The 16,575-nt window shown below is 44.5% G+C and overlaps 1 protein-coding gene across 2 annotated transcripts in view; it reads right to left on the bottom strand.

Annotated features, from left to right (window-relative positions):
• The window catches only part of LOC114794329 (dynein heavy chain 9, axonemal-like), a 40,390-nt gene that overhangs the window by 8,255 nt on the left and 15,560 nt on the right, over positions 1 to 16,575 (bottom strand). For both annotated transcript variants that reach the window (XM_028986817.1, XM_028986818.1), the window contains 32 exons: positions 15,744 to 15,869; positions 15,378 to 15,617; positions 14,944 to 15,104; positions 14,644 to 14,800; positions 14,255 to 14,359; positions 13,682 to 13,839; positions 13,474 to 13,612; positions 12,616 to 12,903; positions 11,712 to 11,922; positions 11,446 to 11,573; positions 11,051 to 11,159; positions 10,454 to 10,601; positions 10,129 to 10,303; positions 9,665 to 9,838; positions 9,171 to 9,378; positions 8,893 to 9,058; positions 8,297 to 8,399; positions 7,037 to 7,276; positions 6,673 to 6,834; positions 6,060 to 6,256; positions 5,810 to 5,972; positions 5,399 to 5,522; positions 5,121 to 5,263; positions 4,843 to 5,004; positions 4,091 to 4,324; positions 3,735 to 3,995; positions 2,783 to 3,208; positions 2,535 to 2,654; positions 1,634 to 1,822; positions 819 to 1,054; positions 623 to 745; positions 28 to 232 (listed from right to left, as the gene is read on the bottom strand). In XM_028986817.1, the coding sequence (XP_028842650.1) occupies positions 28 to 232; positions 623 to 745; positions 819 to 1,054; positions 1,634 to 1,822; positions 2,535 to 2,654; positions 2,783 to 3,208; positions 3,735 to 3,995; positions 4,091 to 4,324; positions 4,843 to 5,004; positions 5,121 to 5,263; positions 5,399 to 5,522; positions 5,810 to 5,972; positions 6,060 to 6,256; positions 6,673 to 6,834; positions 7,037 to 7,276; positions 8,297 to 8,399; positions 8,893 to 9,058; positions 9,171 to 9,378; positions 9,665 to 9,838; positions 10,129 to 10,303; positions 10,454 to 10,601; positions 11,051 to 11,159; positions 11,446 to 11,573; positions 11,712 to 11,922; positions 12,616 to 12,903; positions 13,474 to 13,612; positions 13,682 to 13,839; positions 14,255 to 14,359; positions 14,644 to 14,800; positions 14,944 to 15,104; positions 15,378 to 15,617; positions 15,744 to 15,869 (5,781 nt within the window). The remainder of the gene's footprint in view (positions 1 to 27; positions 233 to 622; positions 746 to 818; positions 1,055 to 1,633; positions 1,823 to 2,534; positions 2,655 to 2,782; positions 3,209 to 3,734; positions 3,996 to 4,090; positions 4,325 to 4,842; positions 5,005 to 5,120; positions 5,264 to 5,398; positions 5,523 to 5,809; positions 5,973 to 6,059; positions 6,257 to 6,672; positions 6,835 to 7,036; positions 7,277 to 8,296; positions 8,400 to 8,892; positions 9,059 to 9,170; positions 9,379 to 9,664; positions 9,839 to 10,128; positions 10,304 to 10,453; positions 10,602 to 11,050; positions 11,160 to 11,445; positions 11,574 to 11,711; positions 11,923 to 12,615; positions 12,904 to 13,473; positions 13,613 to 13,681; positions 13,840 to 14,254; positions 14,360 to 14,643; positions 14,801 to 14,943; positions 15,105 to 15,377; positions 15,618 to 15,743; positions 15,870 to 16,575) is intronic.

Below are 16,575 nucleotides of genomic sequence, written 5' to 3'. Positions count from 1 at the left end.
TTGCAGTGCGAGTGGTGGCTCTCTGACCTTTTGCTCCTCCAGGTCAGGCCGTTCCATGCTGACCACAGCAGCCAGGAGCTGGTCCTCCAGGCCATCTCGTGTCACTGTGAAGTTAACAAGTGTGCACTGGGCCTGCAGCTCAGGCTGATAATGAGGGTTGGCCAGCTTGGTGTGAAGAATAAGTCGAAAACTGGGGTTGTACTCACACTCCTTATCTCCAATTTTGATGTACCTTCAAATAAATGGGAGAGCAGATCAGCAACCATGTCTTCAGTGAATCTGTGTTGACAACTGAAAAGAGGTCTCATATAGTTTTATGTTGACAGCAGTAACAGGGACAGGCCCGCTGGAGACACTAAGTGTCCTGCTCAGGGACACAATGGTAGTAAGTTGGCTTTGACCATGGGACTTTGTGGTCCTCTGGTTCATAGGCAGCTTATATGTAAAGACTGTACTGACAGTACAAAGTGTCTATACAATGGTCCACAAAATTGGACAACAATTAAATTGATTTGTTAAACTATTAAATCTTATTAAATCTTAATAAATGTATTTGTGAGATGAAGCTGCTTCACCAGAAGGATGTATTAAGCAGTTTTGTGCAGTTTTTGAGGATTCAGACCTGCCCTTCTTTATAGTTTCTCGACCCAGTAATGGGCCTAGGACTGGATCAACTGATTCTTCCAAATTTTCAATGAGAACAACTTCTCCTGCAGCCACTGCTCTCTCAATAAAGTCCAAATACCTACAAAAAAAATTATAGCATAAATAACAGAAATAACTGAAATTTATAGCATAAATAACAGAAATAACTTTACCCGCGCTGTCCAATCTGAACAATGCGAAGCAGGTCCCCATATTTGTTTTTAATCCATTTGATTCCCTGCAGCTGGGGGTCCACCATCAGGGGCCAACGCTCGCAGCTGCTCAGGATGGTGGCATTTTCTGTGGACATGCGGTCTGCAGGCAAGCCCTCGTTTTGCCATCCTGCCACGTCTGCATCGTCTGTTAGCATGGTGAGGGGGTCCAGGTCTCCAGTCACTGGAATTGGCACCTAACATATGGTGGATGGCAAGTATTCCATAATACTTTAACATTCACATAGCAAACACCTCACAAAACACCTCAAAATTTATAAGATGGATAAAAAAAGTCTGAATTAAGTTTAATTCCAAGCTGAATTATTCATTTTTTTAATGTACAGACAGGAAATGAGTTGAACATCTCTGAAACCCAGTTAACAGTTGTGTTTTTTTGTTCAAAACGAACCTGGAAGTCTGGAACATTTGAGAAAATGTGGAAGCCATACACCCTGTACCATGCCATACAATGCACTACCAAACACTACTTTAAGACATGCCAACTCAGAGGTTGAAATTAATCTAAAAGTAATTTGGATGACTTATGATTCTTTTTCATAATAAATGTATTGAACAATCAGTAAAGTGCAATATAGGGCTGTGGTATTTATATGAGCTTTAATTAGGTACCGATACCAAAATAACAGCTGCATGCTAATGTGGACATGTGTTCCAGCTGCATTTAAATATTCATATTCAGAATGCTGAATGGATGTGAAGTGGTACATCAAGCCCAGGCATTTCTACGTGTGAACGGAGTGAGGCTGGCGAACCTGCAGCTGGTTCAGGTAGGGTCTCCAGCTCTGCTCCATCAGCTGCTGTCGGTAGTGCTTGGTGAAGTAGCCAAGGTAGGACACAAAAGCGGTGATAAGGAGGACGTCACCACACAACATCTTCTCCTGCAGCTGGAAACTGCGCACTGACTCAGCCCAACGCACATTCTCAGAGGCCAGGCCCTCCACCTATGAAAAAAGCACATTGTGGTTATACTTCTGTTTCTATATATACTACATAAACCTCATTCTAACTGACATACAGTCCATTTACGTTGGTAGATTCTCACTGAAGGCATCAAAACTATGAATGAACACATGTGGAGTTATGTACTCAACAAGAAGTGGAGACCTGACCTCCACAGTCACCGGACCTGAACCCAGTCCAGAGGGTTTGGGGTGAGCTGGACCGCAGAGTGAAGGCAAAGGGGTCAACAAGTGCTAAACACCTCTGGGAACTCCTTCAAGACTGTTGGAAAACCATTTCAGGTGACGACCTCTTGAAGCTCATCAAGAGAATGCGAAGAGTGTTCAAAGTAGTAATCAGAGCAAAGAAACTAGAATATAAAACATGTTATTTCACTGTTTTTTGTTAAGTACATAACTCCACATGTGTTCATTCATAGTTTTGATGCCTTCAGTGAGAATCTACCAATGCAAACTGTTGGCCTGTACTGTACATGATATTCAGTAAAAATGAGAGGAAGTTGCAGGTATAAGTAGTTGCATTTACATAACTCATACACAGCGTGTGAAATTGTTCATAAAAATTTAGCTATTTATGTGTTGGTTTTAAGCTAGGTATTGAAAATTCTATATATTTATAATGTGAAGTCCTCACAAGGATTTACAAACAGGCATGTTTTTTTGCAGCTGTAAATGTGCGAGCAGAGGCACACACCAGGCGGTTGGCGAGGGAGATGGTCTTCTCGGTTTTCTCAGCCTCCTGCTGGCACTGGAGCTTGTCTGCTGTAGCTTTTGAAAACTTGGCTGTCAGGTTTGCCAGGTTCTCATTAAGGTGCTGACAGTGGAGACAGGATTCAACAGTTTTGACTTATTATTGTCAAAGAAAATGAATTACAGCAAGGGCATGATTACAGGCATGCTCATCTGAAGCAAGGTGGCTGTATGTGGCAGGAATTCACTCACGTTGACCTTAGCCTTGATATGGGCAAGCTTCTCCTGGGCAGATGCCAGTTCTGAATTTGCCTTCTTCAAGGCCTGCCGCTTGGGCTCCACCTCACAGAAGACCTCATAATACTTGACAATGTTGATCACCCAAGAGCAGAGGCCAGCAGCAGCGTTGGACTTTGCTGCCACCAGTTCAGGCTTGAACTCTGCATCCTGCAGGTAGGGCTGGATGCTCTTCAGGCAGTTCTCATGGATGTTCTCTTTGTTGAAGTTCACCAGAGAGTCGAGGAATGAGTCCACCTTTGCCATCATGGCCTTGGCGGCCTTCCAGCTGCGGTCCTTGGGCACTTTGCCACCAGGTGCCATCAGGACCATAACAGCAGCCGTGACATTGGTCACAGCGGTCACGGGAGAGCCGAACGATTTCAACTCTGTCAGATTATTCTAGAGGAGAGTTTTAAATTGTTAGCACCAGACTCTTGTACTTATTTCTCTATTTTTTTTTCAATTAAAAGCAATGTATTCGGTGACACTTCAATCACATCTCACATCAATAACCAGCAATGTCAGTTTCACATATTTGCTCTTAAATGGTTTATTCTGATTTACTCCCCCTGACTCACTTCCTGTAACCACTTAACCCACGTTTAGAATGCAGTTGCCAGAAACAGCCTCTGTTTAAGGGCCGAAAGCAAGAATCCACATGGGCAAGGTGCACACACACCATTCAATCACACCAATGAGCAAATCAGAGCACGCAAACTCCACTACAGTCCAACTCCCTGCATGTGCATGTTGGCACAACGTTGGCACAATTTGATCTTCTTATGCATACAAGCCAAATAGAAGCCAAATATCACTTCTTGTTGTCAAAAAGAGAATTATTCAGATGACAGGACACCGGGGACAGGCCCTTCTGGAACACAATGCAGCCTGTCAAAAAGCAGTCTGTGAGATCAGCGCTCGGTACCTTATTCAGAGTGTTAAGGGCCTCCTGTGCCGCGATCAGCGCTGGCTCTGCTTTGGCCAGGTCCTCCTCACAGTCCTTCGCCTTCCTCTGCACTACCATGTTGATGTTGGCTACTTTCTGCTCCTCTTCATTTGCCACTGCTTTCTCACGGTCCACTTTATCTTTTTCCACACCAACCTCCTGGATCAGCCTATCAGCATCCTCATTCTTCTGCTTCAGTTCCACCTCCTGTGCTGCCAGCTTGGCCTTGAGGTCATCCACCTAGGAACAAGGCCACAAATCAGAGCTTGGAATCAGTATGGTCACAGTATGGTTGCGTAAAGGACTTGAGTAGAACCTGAATTGAGAGGACTCACCTGGGCGGAGGTGCTTTTGAGCTTCTGAAGTCCATTGTCCAGCCTCTCCATCTTGCTGGTCAACATTTTCCTCTTCATGGCCAGCAGGTTCTGGTACAGTTTGATCTGCTCCAGGAAAGACTTGGGTGTTGTGTAGTTGTAGCGCCGTTCATCTGCCAGGAAGTTCTTGGAGGCTTGGTTCACGCTGACGTGAACATGGGCCATGAACTTGCTGACCGACACCTTCACTTGCGGCTACGCCCATTAGAAAGGTGTTAATAGCAAAGAATTGTTTACACATTTAAACATACATAGCATACATTAAGACATTTTATGTCCCAGTAGCTGCTCAGTACTTGAAGTTTACATTTACATGTACAGCATTTACCAGGCGCCCTTATCCAGAGCGACTTACAATCAGTAGTTACAGGGACAGTCTCCCTGGAGCAACTCAGGGTTAAGTATCTTGCTCAGGTAGTAAGTGGGATTCGAACCCGGGTCTTCTGGTTCATAGGCGAGTGTGTTACCCACTAGGCTACTACCACCCCATTCAGTCCACCGACCTCTACAATCCTTTTATACTTAAGCGGGTAAAAGAGAAGCAACTGGCTGTCCACTGGGCAGCTAAGCCAGGGAAAAGCTTTCATTCCCTCATGAACATCAATTTACCACTATTTCACAGAAGGCTGTCGGACGTATTTACTATAAAATACATTTTTAAAGAAATCCACGTGAAGAACGAAAGGTTCATGTCTCGGATGAGATGGCCTCACCTCAATGTTCTCCACTTCCTGCAGGAAGCGAAGGCTGACAGACTCCAGCGCCTCCTGCGGCCACTCGTGAAACCAGTCAATGGCTGTGCAATTGACCAAAGCGGGGAACTTCCTGCTGCGCACCCTGAGGGTGGAGCCCACGGGAGAGAAGCACAGCACCACCTGCAAGCAGATTAGTGGCATGGGTGTTCTTCTCCACCATCAAAAACAACATGGAGAAATGTTGTTTAAATCGAATTTTCATATTTTGAGATTGCAAATGTCCAATAAGGGATCACCTTGAGCTGTCGTCTGACTCGATCAATGAAGAAATTCCAGCAGTTCTCACGGGTGTCGATCAACCCCAGGCCTCGCACTTCATTTCTCACGCTGCCAATTATGTTCTCCACTTCATCATCAGGAAACAGGTCAGGGATCTCTCCTGCGTTTGGGATGAGGAACATAGTCACAACAGGAGGACAGTGGTTGTGGGGGACATTCGATCAGTCAACAGGATTTCATGAACTGATTGCATCTCTGGTATATGTCGTGATATAGATGTTAATACCAGGCTTACCTGATGCTAAAAGGTCGTTTAATAGGACAAGGAACTTCTCATCTGCAACCTGTGCATCCGTCATCAGGAACACCGAGCCAACATTCTTCACTCCGGCCTTGATGTATTTCGAGCTCAAATCACTCTGAAAAAACCACTAACGTCAGACCCCCTCTGCCATCCTTTTTTAAGCAACAATATTCAATAAACAGAAATCACTATTAAATGAAATGAAAGTTCACGCTGTGCTGCAGTCAGTATACAACACTGAAAAATGATTAAGTGTTTTTGTTATGGCAGCAATGTCATAAATCTCCCAAACCAGATTATGGCACAAACGAATGTTCATAGCATAATGCACTCACATTCAGTGTAAGACACCAAGCTTACAGCGGTATTAAAAGTCTGTGGACGATTAGGGAAATGACCAACCTTGAGGTCTGGGATGCCGTAGCCCTTTTTTAGTGTGAGCTGGAATACTTCCAGGTTGCTGATGAACGCAGCGAGCCTGGTCAAACTCTGCTTCCCGCTCCCCCCCACTCCCACCAGCAGTGCGTTTCCACGGGGAGATTCAAGGATCCGGCTGATCCGGCAGCTACAGGGAAGAGACGTCAGGAACATGAGACTATCAGCATTAAAGTCCCCTCATTCACCAGTCGTCAACATTGCAAGGTCTCCTTACATGTGGCACATGGCATCCTCAAACAGCACCAGGTTCAGGACGGCGTTCACCTCATTGTAGCGGCCCAGGGCCTCAAGCATCGTTCTGTTCAGGATCTCCAGTGACTGCACGGGCATGTACCTGGAGTTGTCAAGGCCCACAGCAAAGTGGCAGAACATATTAAGCCGCCGTGTCTCCTCCACTACCACGTCCATGTCCTGCAGCAAAAGAGATTAAAAACGCAGTAAAGCCTCATCGTCAGGATCTGGGACTAGTTGGTTGGAACTGTGTCTCTGGAAGCTGGAGTGTCCAAATGGAACTCTGTCATAAAAGTTTTTTGCAGGGCATTGGTCATACAGGGCTGAGGATCTCGGCCCAAGCCCGTAGTTGAGCTAATACAAATGTTACTTAAATGTAAATTTTTTTTAATGAAATGTTCATTTGATTTGCAATTCTCGGCCACCGTCGTCAGGGGATTCCTTTCTCGCTTTGTCTAGCATTCATAGCGCACGCAAAGGAAGCCGGGCTTTTAAAAAATGCGTACTTGTCGGAATTGTCGGAACAAGATCACGGCTGTAATCCCTGTGTCTGTGAGCCCTTGCACTAATGATGGAAGCTAATGGTTTGCACCCACCTCATAAAACTTTTTCACCATGTCTGACTGTAGCTTGTCAAACGTGGAGAAGTCCTTCTCCTCAACCATCTTATCTCGGTACACCCTGCTCGACTCATGCAGGTAGATTTTCAGCAGATCCTGGGGAGTCTTCAGACACTCGCTGGTGCAGAAAAGGATGCCCTGAAGCCAAAGAAATCAGACAAAGGTAATGCCAAAAGGCTACAGAGAACAATCACATAAATAGCTACAAAACTACGATGTCCAATCCAATGTCATGTCTTGCAAACATTCACATCTCTCCAAAAACCTTCTGCTTTCTTTAATTCAAGCACACTATTACTGGGACACACTTCTTAGTCACGTTACATTCAGAGTCCAGTACCTGGAATATGTTGGAGAGGTCTCTGACGTTGAAGATGTAGTGGAACTTGATGGCAGTGGGCAGGAAGGTGGTGGCCACGCGCTCATGGAGGCCCAAGGCCAAATTAACCAGCTGAGGGACACTACGCTGCAGCACTTGGTCAAAGCCCTCACCCCCAATGTGCTGAGACAGGATCTTGCTGTAGATGGTGGTCAGAGCATCCACACCAGGGAACGAAAGGGCGAACACTGAGAAATGTCGCTGAAAGAAGACGAGAGTGGTGGAGGAAGGGGAGGCTGTAAGTCTGCTGTTGGACATTATGGACAGATGTCTGGTGTAAGTGCATGTACATCTCCTACTGCTGAGGAATAGAAAGAAACGGAAAAACCTGCCTGAGACCCAAGAAAAAAAAAATCATTAGGATTTGGAGTAAATGGACAAAACCCAGTGCATCTGTGGAATGACATGTGAATGTCATGACTGAGGGCTGGAGGGTGGTGCCGTCTGGGCACCTGCCACTGCACGTCCCCGCTGATGCTTTCAGCGGGACCTTCTGGGCACGTACATGTCCCTGCCTCCAGCTGAGCGAGAGACATATCGGCCCTCTCCCTGCATGTCTACACTGGAGGCACGGGTGCTCCACGGGTGCTTCACGAGACCCCTCCCGGCTCCGCCCAGTCTAAGTATGTTGGGGCGAGCAGGCCCTCTCCTTGTACGTCCCGGCTGGCCCCCACCTGTCACCCTGGGGACTCAGTGGCACTCTGTCCCCTCGGAAGATAACCGAGCCGGCCTGCCCTCCAGGATTAATTTTGATTTTGTTGGGTTATAAGATGCATTCAGAACTGACTGTCAGACCAGAAGACCAACTTGACTGAAAGTGAATGTACGGAAATGTTAGAACAAGGACAGAAAAAACATTTAATAAAATAAAAACATTTATTTTATAATTAAGATAGAATTCTTATTCCTGAAAATAACTGGATGCAGCATTACGGGCATTACAAGGGCAGACTTGGTACAGTAACTCACATTCATCACTTGAGAAACACAGTGGTATTATGCTAACATTGATAAATATTTCTGCAACACTATGAAGGGACAAAGCATGAAATGCTTTAAACTTAAAATCTGAAATATTGTACCTTGAAACAAAATACACATAAGTAGATATTCTCTGCACAACGTCAATGGTTGTCTTCAGGCTTCAGTTGTCTTTAAGCTTTGTCCTAATGTATTTGCTTGTTTGTGGGAGTGTGTGTGTCTACGTGAGTGTGTATGTACCTGCAGGCGTGGGTTGATGGTGAAGCTGCCAGCCGTAGGATTCATGCAGGAAATGTACTGAATGTTGTGGATCTCCTTCAGCTGGAGCTTATTCCTGTCATACCTGAGAAAATGTACAAGATTCTTTTCACACACATGCATGCACTCGAATGCATAACCAAACACGCATATCAGTTTCATATTTCAACACATTTGCATACACAAAAATTTGTGAGGACAAAGATTAATTAAAATGCAGCATGTGTACATTTATAATTACGTTATTTTTCGCCCTTATCCAGAGACACTTACAATGAGTAGGTACAGAGACAGTCTCCCTGGAGTCACAAGGTGTCTTGCTCAGGACACAATGTTAATATGTGGGGTTTGAACCTGTGACCGTGGTCTTTTGCTTCAGAGGCCATTGTGTTACACACTAGGCTACTACCACTCTTTAATACATGTGTTACTTCCTCTATCTATCAAGACTTCTATAAGCCTACACTTCCTTAGGAACCTAAATGATCTTTTTTTTTTTTTATTTAATGGACCAAAATTGTCTTTACTTTCATCTAAATATTTTCAATATAATAATGACCACAGCCATTCTGTCATACCAGTGGTTGTAGTCCATATGCTGCCGTATGAGGGTGTGAGGCTGCACGGTCCCATATGTGTCCACCTCTGGCATATTCATGTCATCAATGAAGTAGACCAGCTTTTTGTTGCCTTGGGGGCCGTAGTTCCTCCCAGCCTTTTTCTCCAGAGGCTTCTCCAGTACAGCTGAAGTCAAACATGTGAAACACGACAAACACCCGATCATGTCCTCACTCGACACACATCAATTGGTATGGAATGAAAAGGGATGGAATGGATATTAGAGGGGAGGACATACCCTGCAGCATAGCTGAGGTGGTGTAGTAGTTGAAAGGCACATTTTTGACGGTATATTTCTCAAGGTCCAGAGATCTCAGCTGGTCCCCCACTAGGACAGACTTGCCTGTGCCAGCAGTGCCCACAAGCATGACTGGTCGCCCACAGGCCAGCAGTCGGTCCATCAGGAAGCTCACGCGCACTGTTTCTGCGGTGGGCACTAAACAGGCCTGGAGATCCCAGACAGCAATGATCAGCAGAAAAACCCATACGAAAAACCAAAGGGCTCGAACAAACTGTGTACTGGCAGTGTTTGAGGGTCTAGGCACACATTCCATGGGTTATTTAAATAAGTAGTCCATGGTGCTGATATATGGTGTGTTTAGGGATTATACCAGGTTCTGATTGCTTGATACCTCTGTACTAATGCACAGTGAAATGAAATGAAGAAAATCATAAATTACACACTCTATCAAAACATGGCCTTTAATATCTTATGTAATAAAATTCTCCAACCTGTAGCGGAACATCTGGGTCCAGCACAAATTTAGGAACCATTTTTGACCAGGGTTCAAACTTCTTGGTAACAGGGTCGATGTAGTAATCAAAGACTGTGCCCTGTGATGGGAACTTGATGGTTTTGAACTCAGTCACCCACCACTTACTGAACTCAACTCTGTAGTCAATCAACTGCAAAGTAAAATGGCAGAAGTTTAGTGCATAACGGTATGTAATTCGGCATGGCGTATTTTACTATACATTTCAATCTTCGAAATTTCACAGTGGGGACAAGACAAATTTGATAGCATATCTTTGATGCTGGAGGCCAACAATAGCACAATGTTCAATTCTTTTACTTATTAAAATTTAAATGGAACATACACATACGCAACAAAAAATATATATATATTTTGTTTATAACCAGTTTTAATGAACATTTCCCTCCATCCACCCACACACTGATGTAGAAAATCTTTCACCTGGTCCTGGAACATGGTTCCCCCGAATGCCCAGATAGCGGCAAAGACAAAATAGAGCTCGTAGAGCTCCTTGGGGCAATCAGGCGGCGTCTGCTCTGGGGTGAGCAGGCTCTCCAGCAGATAGCACAGCGTCTGCACCATGCTCTGCTCTGGGACTGGAATGATCTTCTTAAATCTGCACATCACATGAACAGTGATTAAAACAATCATTTTTAGATGTGTAATAATTAATATCATTAATGGTTACTTCTACATTTATGGCATTTATCCAGAGCACCTTACAATCAGTAGTTACAGGGACAGTCCCAGATCTGCAAGGTGTTACCTTGATCTAAGTGTGTCCAGGCATGGAGGTAGGTACTTGTCAAACAGAATGGTCAGGTTAGCCTTCTCTGACTGGACTTCTCTGCTGTCAATCCAACTGGAGACTGGGGGATTCCAACCCAAATCTGCTGGATTGATGTACAGAATTCCTGTGGAACACCAACAGTCAGATAGCAATGAGATTTAAACTTTTGTGTGAGATAAACAAGTAATTTATTAGATGAAACAAGATTCAAGATTGGTTTATTGTCAGTACAACAGTATACACAGTATACCGTGTATTGAAATACTGTTTCACACAGACCCCCCCCTGCCCCCCATAGTGCAATCATAAAAGAAATATATATTTGTATATACACACTAAACTAAACGATACTAAATAAAACTAAAGCTTAAATACTGTACAGGTTATCTCTATAGGAGAAAAGTAAAATTTTACTTTTTCGACCTGTACAATAAACAGGTCGAAATGGACATAACTGAACAAATCATGTAGGATGCATGTAAGTGGTCTTTGTAATGACTGTAAAACAGCAAACTGATCTACTATAGTTTGATCTATAACAGTGTGTGTGTGTGTTTTTTATACAATACTGACCTGCACGGGACACCGTGGCAGGTGTGGCAGTTCGTAGGTGGCTGATCTCAAAAACCAGCCGCATTGTGGGGTTCAGTGGAATTCGCTCATTACTGGCTAAAGTGAGAACCTAAATGTGCACACACACACACACACACACACACACAAACACACATGAACACACACAGCATTAACCGACCTAATACACACACACAATAGCCACATGCACATGCTGAATACACCAACAGTCCCACATTAAACAGATGCACAAACACAAATCATAAAATACCAAAAGACCTCAGTCCTAAAAGCCTGTTGGTCACATGAAGCTTTTAAAAAATCAATTTATTAACAGAGGCAGAAATTTGGTTTCATTTGATTAAATGAAGACTTAAACTGCCCACAACTATCTGTACCTTGTTATCATCCATGACTGTGTTCAGAGACTCGATCCACATGGGATCAATATCACCATCCAGCACAATCCACTTAGGCCCAGCATGGCTGATGTTAGACAATTCACGCATGATGCACGAGAAGAGACCTGCCACAACAGACCACAGGGTAGAAGTCAGACATTTTCCTAACCCGTTTAAGCCATGTTTTAGAAAACCGATATGGCGGAAAACGAAGACGTTATCATACACATTACATCATACACATTTTCACAGAACATGCACACCATCTTTCCACTCGCGTGTGGCCGGGTTTATGATGCCGAACAGCTCGTCGTTGGTGACAGCTTTGGGGTTCAGGTCAGCCCACACTGGCCGGCGCTTCATGTTTTGGTAGGTCTTATTCAGAGACTTTAGCACCTGTGACTTCCCAGTGCCAGCGCTGCCCACAACAAACACTGAGTGGCGGACGGCCAGCAACTCCTCCAGTTGAACCACCTGAAAGAAAGAAAGAAAGAAAGAAAGAAAGAAAGAAAGAAAGAAAGAAAGAAAGAAAGAAAGAAAGAAAGAAAGAAAGAAAGAAAGAAAGAAAGAAAGAAAGAAAGAAAGAAAGAGAGAAATTGTAAAAAATATCTAATGAACACTATACTGTCGCTTTATTTCACAAGTGCAGTTTTCACTGACAGACTCATTTATTGCATGGGCAGTATAATTTGAATAAGCTTTTAAACACATTTGAAATGATGACCACTGAAAGAGTTCAAGGTGACAATGTGTTCAAGGGGTTGAATTGTCCACCAGATTCCCAAATCTCAAACTGATCAAGCGTGTCTGAGACATGCTTGGAAAACAAGCCCCATCCATGAATCCCATGGAGACAAATTACAATTACATTCCGTTATTCAGAGCCCCTTCACCCCTTATCTATCTCAACTGAAAAAATGGTCACCATGACTGGCTGATCTGCTTCTAGCTTTATGGAGGCAGAAACCACAGGAGACCTGTGATACCACAGGTCAGATCTGTTTTTTTGCAGCTTGAAACATCATTAGACATACAAAATACCATGCAGGTTGCTTCTATTGCAGACTATTGATGAAGATGTTAGAAAAAAAGAAAACAATCAAAATCTCAAATGTCAATTCAAAACTTTATTTTTTGCTCTGCCTCTACCATCAGTTCAAGACTCACCTTCAGAACAAAGTTATCTTCAGCCTGCAGTTTGAGGTCCAGCACAGACTGCTTAACAACCTTCTCAAACTCCATGTCCCGCTTGCGAGGGATGTCCAGGGCAGGGAATAGATCTCCAATAAGGCCCATGAAGACAGGCATGTCATCTGTCACAATCTTTGGAATGTTGAAGTCTCTGAGTGCCCGCATCAAGACCTGGTCCTCATTTCGTCCGGGTTCCCCACGTTTCAGAGCACCCGCCACCACCAGCACAGACTTGATGGCTCTCAGTCCCCAGTCATAGTGCTCCTGCGACACATGGAGATAGGGGTGAATAATCAATTAAACCCTTGAACTGTCTTGATTGACATCTGGATGATGTTTTGGAATTGGCCTTGAGGATTCTTTCATCCACATTTCCAATTGGTGACAAAATCAGTTTAAGCAGAATGTATATCAGACTATATAACAGAAATATGTTTTTGTAATGGCTATTTCTGGTTCAAATGTGTCATGCAGCTGTTTCAAACCAAAACGGAAAATTTTTTATCATTTTCTACCAATTAACCAACAGGTTTTGTGGTTATACTGAGTGTGGTCACTTATCTGTATTTCATGTTCCTTACTAATAGAGTAGTCAAATCAACCTTTTATGACACAGAGTATGATGTTATGTTACGTCATTTAGCAGTCACCTAATCCAAGACTTACAAATGAGATGATATTCGTGGCTTAAAACAGTTAGATGCAGGCCCTAGAAGAGCTTAAGGTTATTTTTTTTATTCAGGAACACAAGGGTAGTCAGTAGTATTTTGCCATGTCGGGTCATTCGGTAAACCGGTTAGCATGTGCTTGTGTGTAAACGATGGCGCAGAGTACCTGCTTCGAGAGCAGCTCCTTGCAGAGTTTGTACAGGGTGATAAACTTTCTGGCCAACGGCCTGGCCTTGATGAAGCCTTCGGCCACCAGCATGATCTCACAAATGAGCTCGAAGTCTGGGACCACCATTGCACATGGACTGGGAGAGAGAGAATGTCACTACGGCACAGTCTATTGGTCAAGGCAGAGAGGACGGGCCTTCACTCACCGGAAAAGGGCCTTAAGATTCTCAGGCAGCTCGGTGCGGCCAGCGTAGCCAGGGTTCATGGTGATGAAGATACCAACTGAGGGTGCCAGTCTCACCTCTTCTCCCATGAAGTTGAAGCATTGTTTCTTTTCTCTGATGGCATCCTGGATGCTCTTTACCTGCAGGTAAAAGCTCCTGCTTTAACACCTACCAGGATCATGTTGCTCTGTGAATCATCTACACGATTTTTTTGGCTCCAGCTTGGCTGATGAAGACCCACCATGACCCTAGTTCCACAGGCTTCAGTAAATGCAACAGTGGCCATTCAAGATGAGCAACATTTGACTGGTAACTTATAAAAGAAATGTTTTCATCATGTGTGCATTTCTAGAAATACAAAAAAAAAAAAAAACGTATAGGACTCTGCTTAGGAAAAAGGAGTGAGGAAACAGGTATTTATAACTCGCACCCACACACTCCACTAACGCAAACAAGTCGCATCGACTCTCGGGCGAGGTCTGCTCATGACCAGACACACCAGAAACCAGGCATAAAGAATCAGGACAGGCGCGGGGAACAGGGAATAACACTTACTTGCACTGCTACCACCGACAGCACCTCCACGGAGATCCTGTTAAACTCGTCAAAGCAGCCCCATGCCCCTGTCTGGGCCAGACCTTTGAAGATGTTTCCACAGGACTGAAAGTGAAGAGTGAGTACAGTAAAATGAAATAATGTGTTTGTGTAATCCTAAAGGCTGAAATTGTTGTATGGCCCAGTAATTTATACTGACAGGGCCTGTAGTGGAACATGTTGCTTATCTGTAAATGAATGAATTGGAAATAAGAAACCAAGTGAAATTAAAGTCTTTACTAGTCTTTTGAAATTAGAGTCTTTAATATGCAGCAAACTGTTCTGTTTGCTTGAGGGTGAACAAATGCGGTACCATGCACCAGGAGGTTGAGCAAGTGCAGCAGTGTTACCTTGTAGTCCATCTGCTCAGAGCAGTTAAACACGTAAACCATGACGCCCAGGGCCCGACCCAGGTCCTTGGTGGTCTCTGTTTTGCCAGTGCCTGCAGGTCCAGCTGGGGCTCCGCTCATGGTGAGATGAAGTGACTGAGTTAGAGTTATGTAGCACCTGTTACACACACACACACACACACAAAGTTAGGATTGCTCACGTTTAATGGCATCTTCACTTTGCTTTTAACTTGTGTCTGACAGCATTCTTTACTCAACAAGGAGTGAAACAGGAACATCATAACCTGCTGACTGACTAACCTGTCAGTAAGGGGGGTGATGACCAGTCGTGGGGTGTTACCAAGGTACTCATAGGAGTAAAGGAACTGGGCGTCGCAAATGTTGGCAAAGCAGTGCTTTTCTGTCTCGCTCCAGCGGTGTCTGAGCTGAGATAGCCACAGAAAGTCTTGAGAGTTCTCCACCTGCAGACCAAGGACACGTTGATTCATTTATTCTACAAATAACCAGGCAATAAATCTGGCAAAATGCACAAGACAGTGCACAAATATAACCAATGACCAATCACTGGAATGAACTCATCTTGTTGTATTCTTTCATACTGGGGCACTGGTGGCCTAGCGGGTAGCCGGTTCGAATCCCAAACCGCCAAAGTCCCACTGAGGTGCCACTCCCCAGACACCGGTCATGGTTGGCCACTGCTCACCGTGTGCCATTTTCAAGGGAAACAGGGTTACCTTCTGTGAAATGATCTTGGCCACCACATCTCTGGCGTGAACATCAATGGTGCAGACAGTCATGATCTTCTGTCTGTCTCCTGGTGAGAGCTGGCCAATCAGCATGGAGATGAGGGTGTTGAGCTGACTGACTTGCTTCTTGTTGTACTCTTTCATGTCGTTTTCATGGCCTTCCTCCAGTCGGGCAAACGCCAACCCTACCTCTAATGTCCACCATATCTGTGAACACGTGAGAGCCACCTGGAATGCGAACGTCAACACACATGCTACCCTTCAGCAACATACACACAAACGTGGATGCAAAGATCCCAAACCCAGATACACATATACAGTATATAGTGCACAATATGCGTAAGCTAACTGAACCTGGGCTGGGTAGTCCAGTAGCCACTGCTCCCGGGGCTTGTCCTCATAGGCACTGACCGCCTCAGACATCTCATGTCTCACTGTGGCCCTCATAGTGTCCAGCACGCGGTTCAGCCACAATTCAACCTACACACACACACACACACACACACACAGAACAAGCTGATGTGTATGAACAGACACTGTGCACACACACACAAACATTCTCTACAGTCATACATACATGGCAATGAGACAAATACTGGTTTTCACAAAGCTTGCTGCTGCAGTTTTTATTATGGGTATTTGCATATTCTCCAGAACGTTATGAAGAGCAATCAGATGAACTGCAAAGTCCCTCTTTGCCATGAAAATGAATTTAATCCCATTTCATCATTGCATTTCAGCCCTGCCACAAAAGGACCTGCTGAGATCATTTCAGTGATCCTCTAGTTAACACAAGTGAGAGTGTTGAGGAGCACAAGGCTGGAGATCATTCTGTCCTGCTGACTGAGTTAAAATAGCAGACTGGACGCTTTAAAATGGGGGTGATGCTTGAAATCCTTCTTCTTCCTCTGTTAACCATGGTTACCTGCGAGGAAACACGTCCAGTCATCACTGCATCGCATAAAATGTTCTTCACAGGCAGGAATATTGCTGCTACTAAGATTGAACATAAATCAACCAAGTGTTGTGAAGAAGGCTTCAGGGTGCTCAAGAACATCCAGCAAGTGCCAGGACCGTCTCCTAAAGATGATTCACCTGCGGGATCGAGGTGCCACCAGAGCAGAGCTTGCTCAGGAATGGCAGCAGGCAGGTGTGAGGGCATCTGCACACACAGTGAGTTGAGGCC

This window comes from Denticeps clupeoides, chromosome 7, assembly GCF_900700375.1.
Source record: "Denticeps clupeoides chromosome 7, fDenClu1.1, whole genome shotgun sequence".
In the NCBI taxonomy this organism is placed as follows: Eukaryota; Metazoa; Chordata; class Actinopteri; order Clupeiformes; family Denticipitidae; genus Denticeps; species Denticeps clupeoides.
The sequence above is the reverse complement of the archived record's forward strand: the minus strand, read 5'-3'. Positions and strand labels throughout refer to the sequence as shown.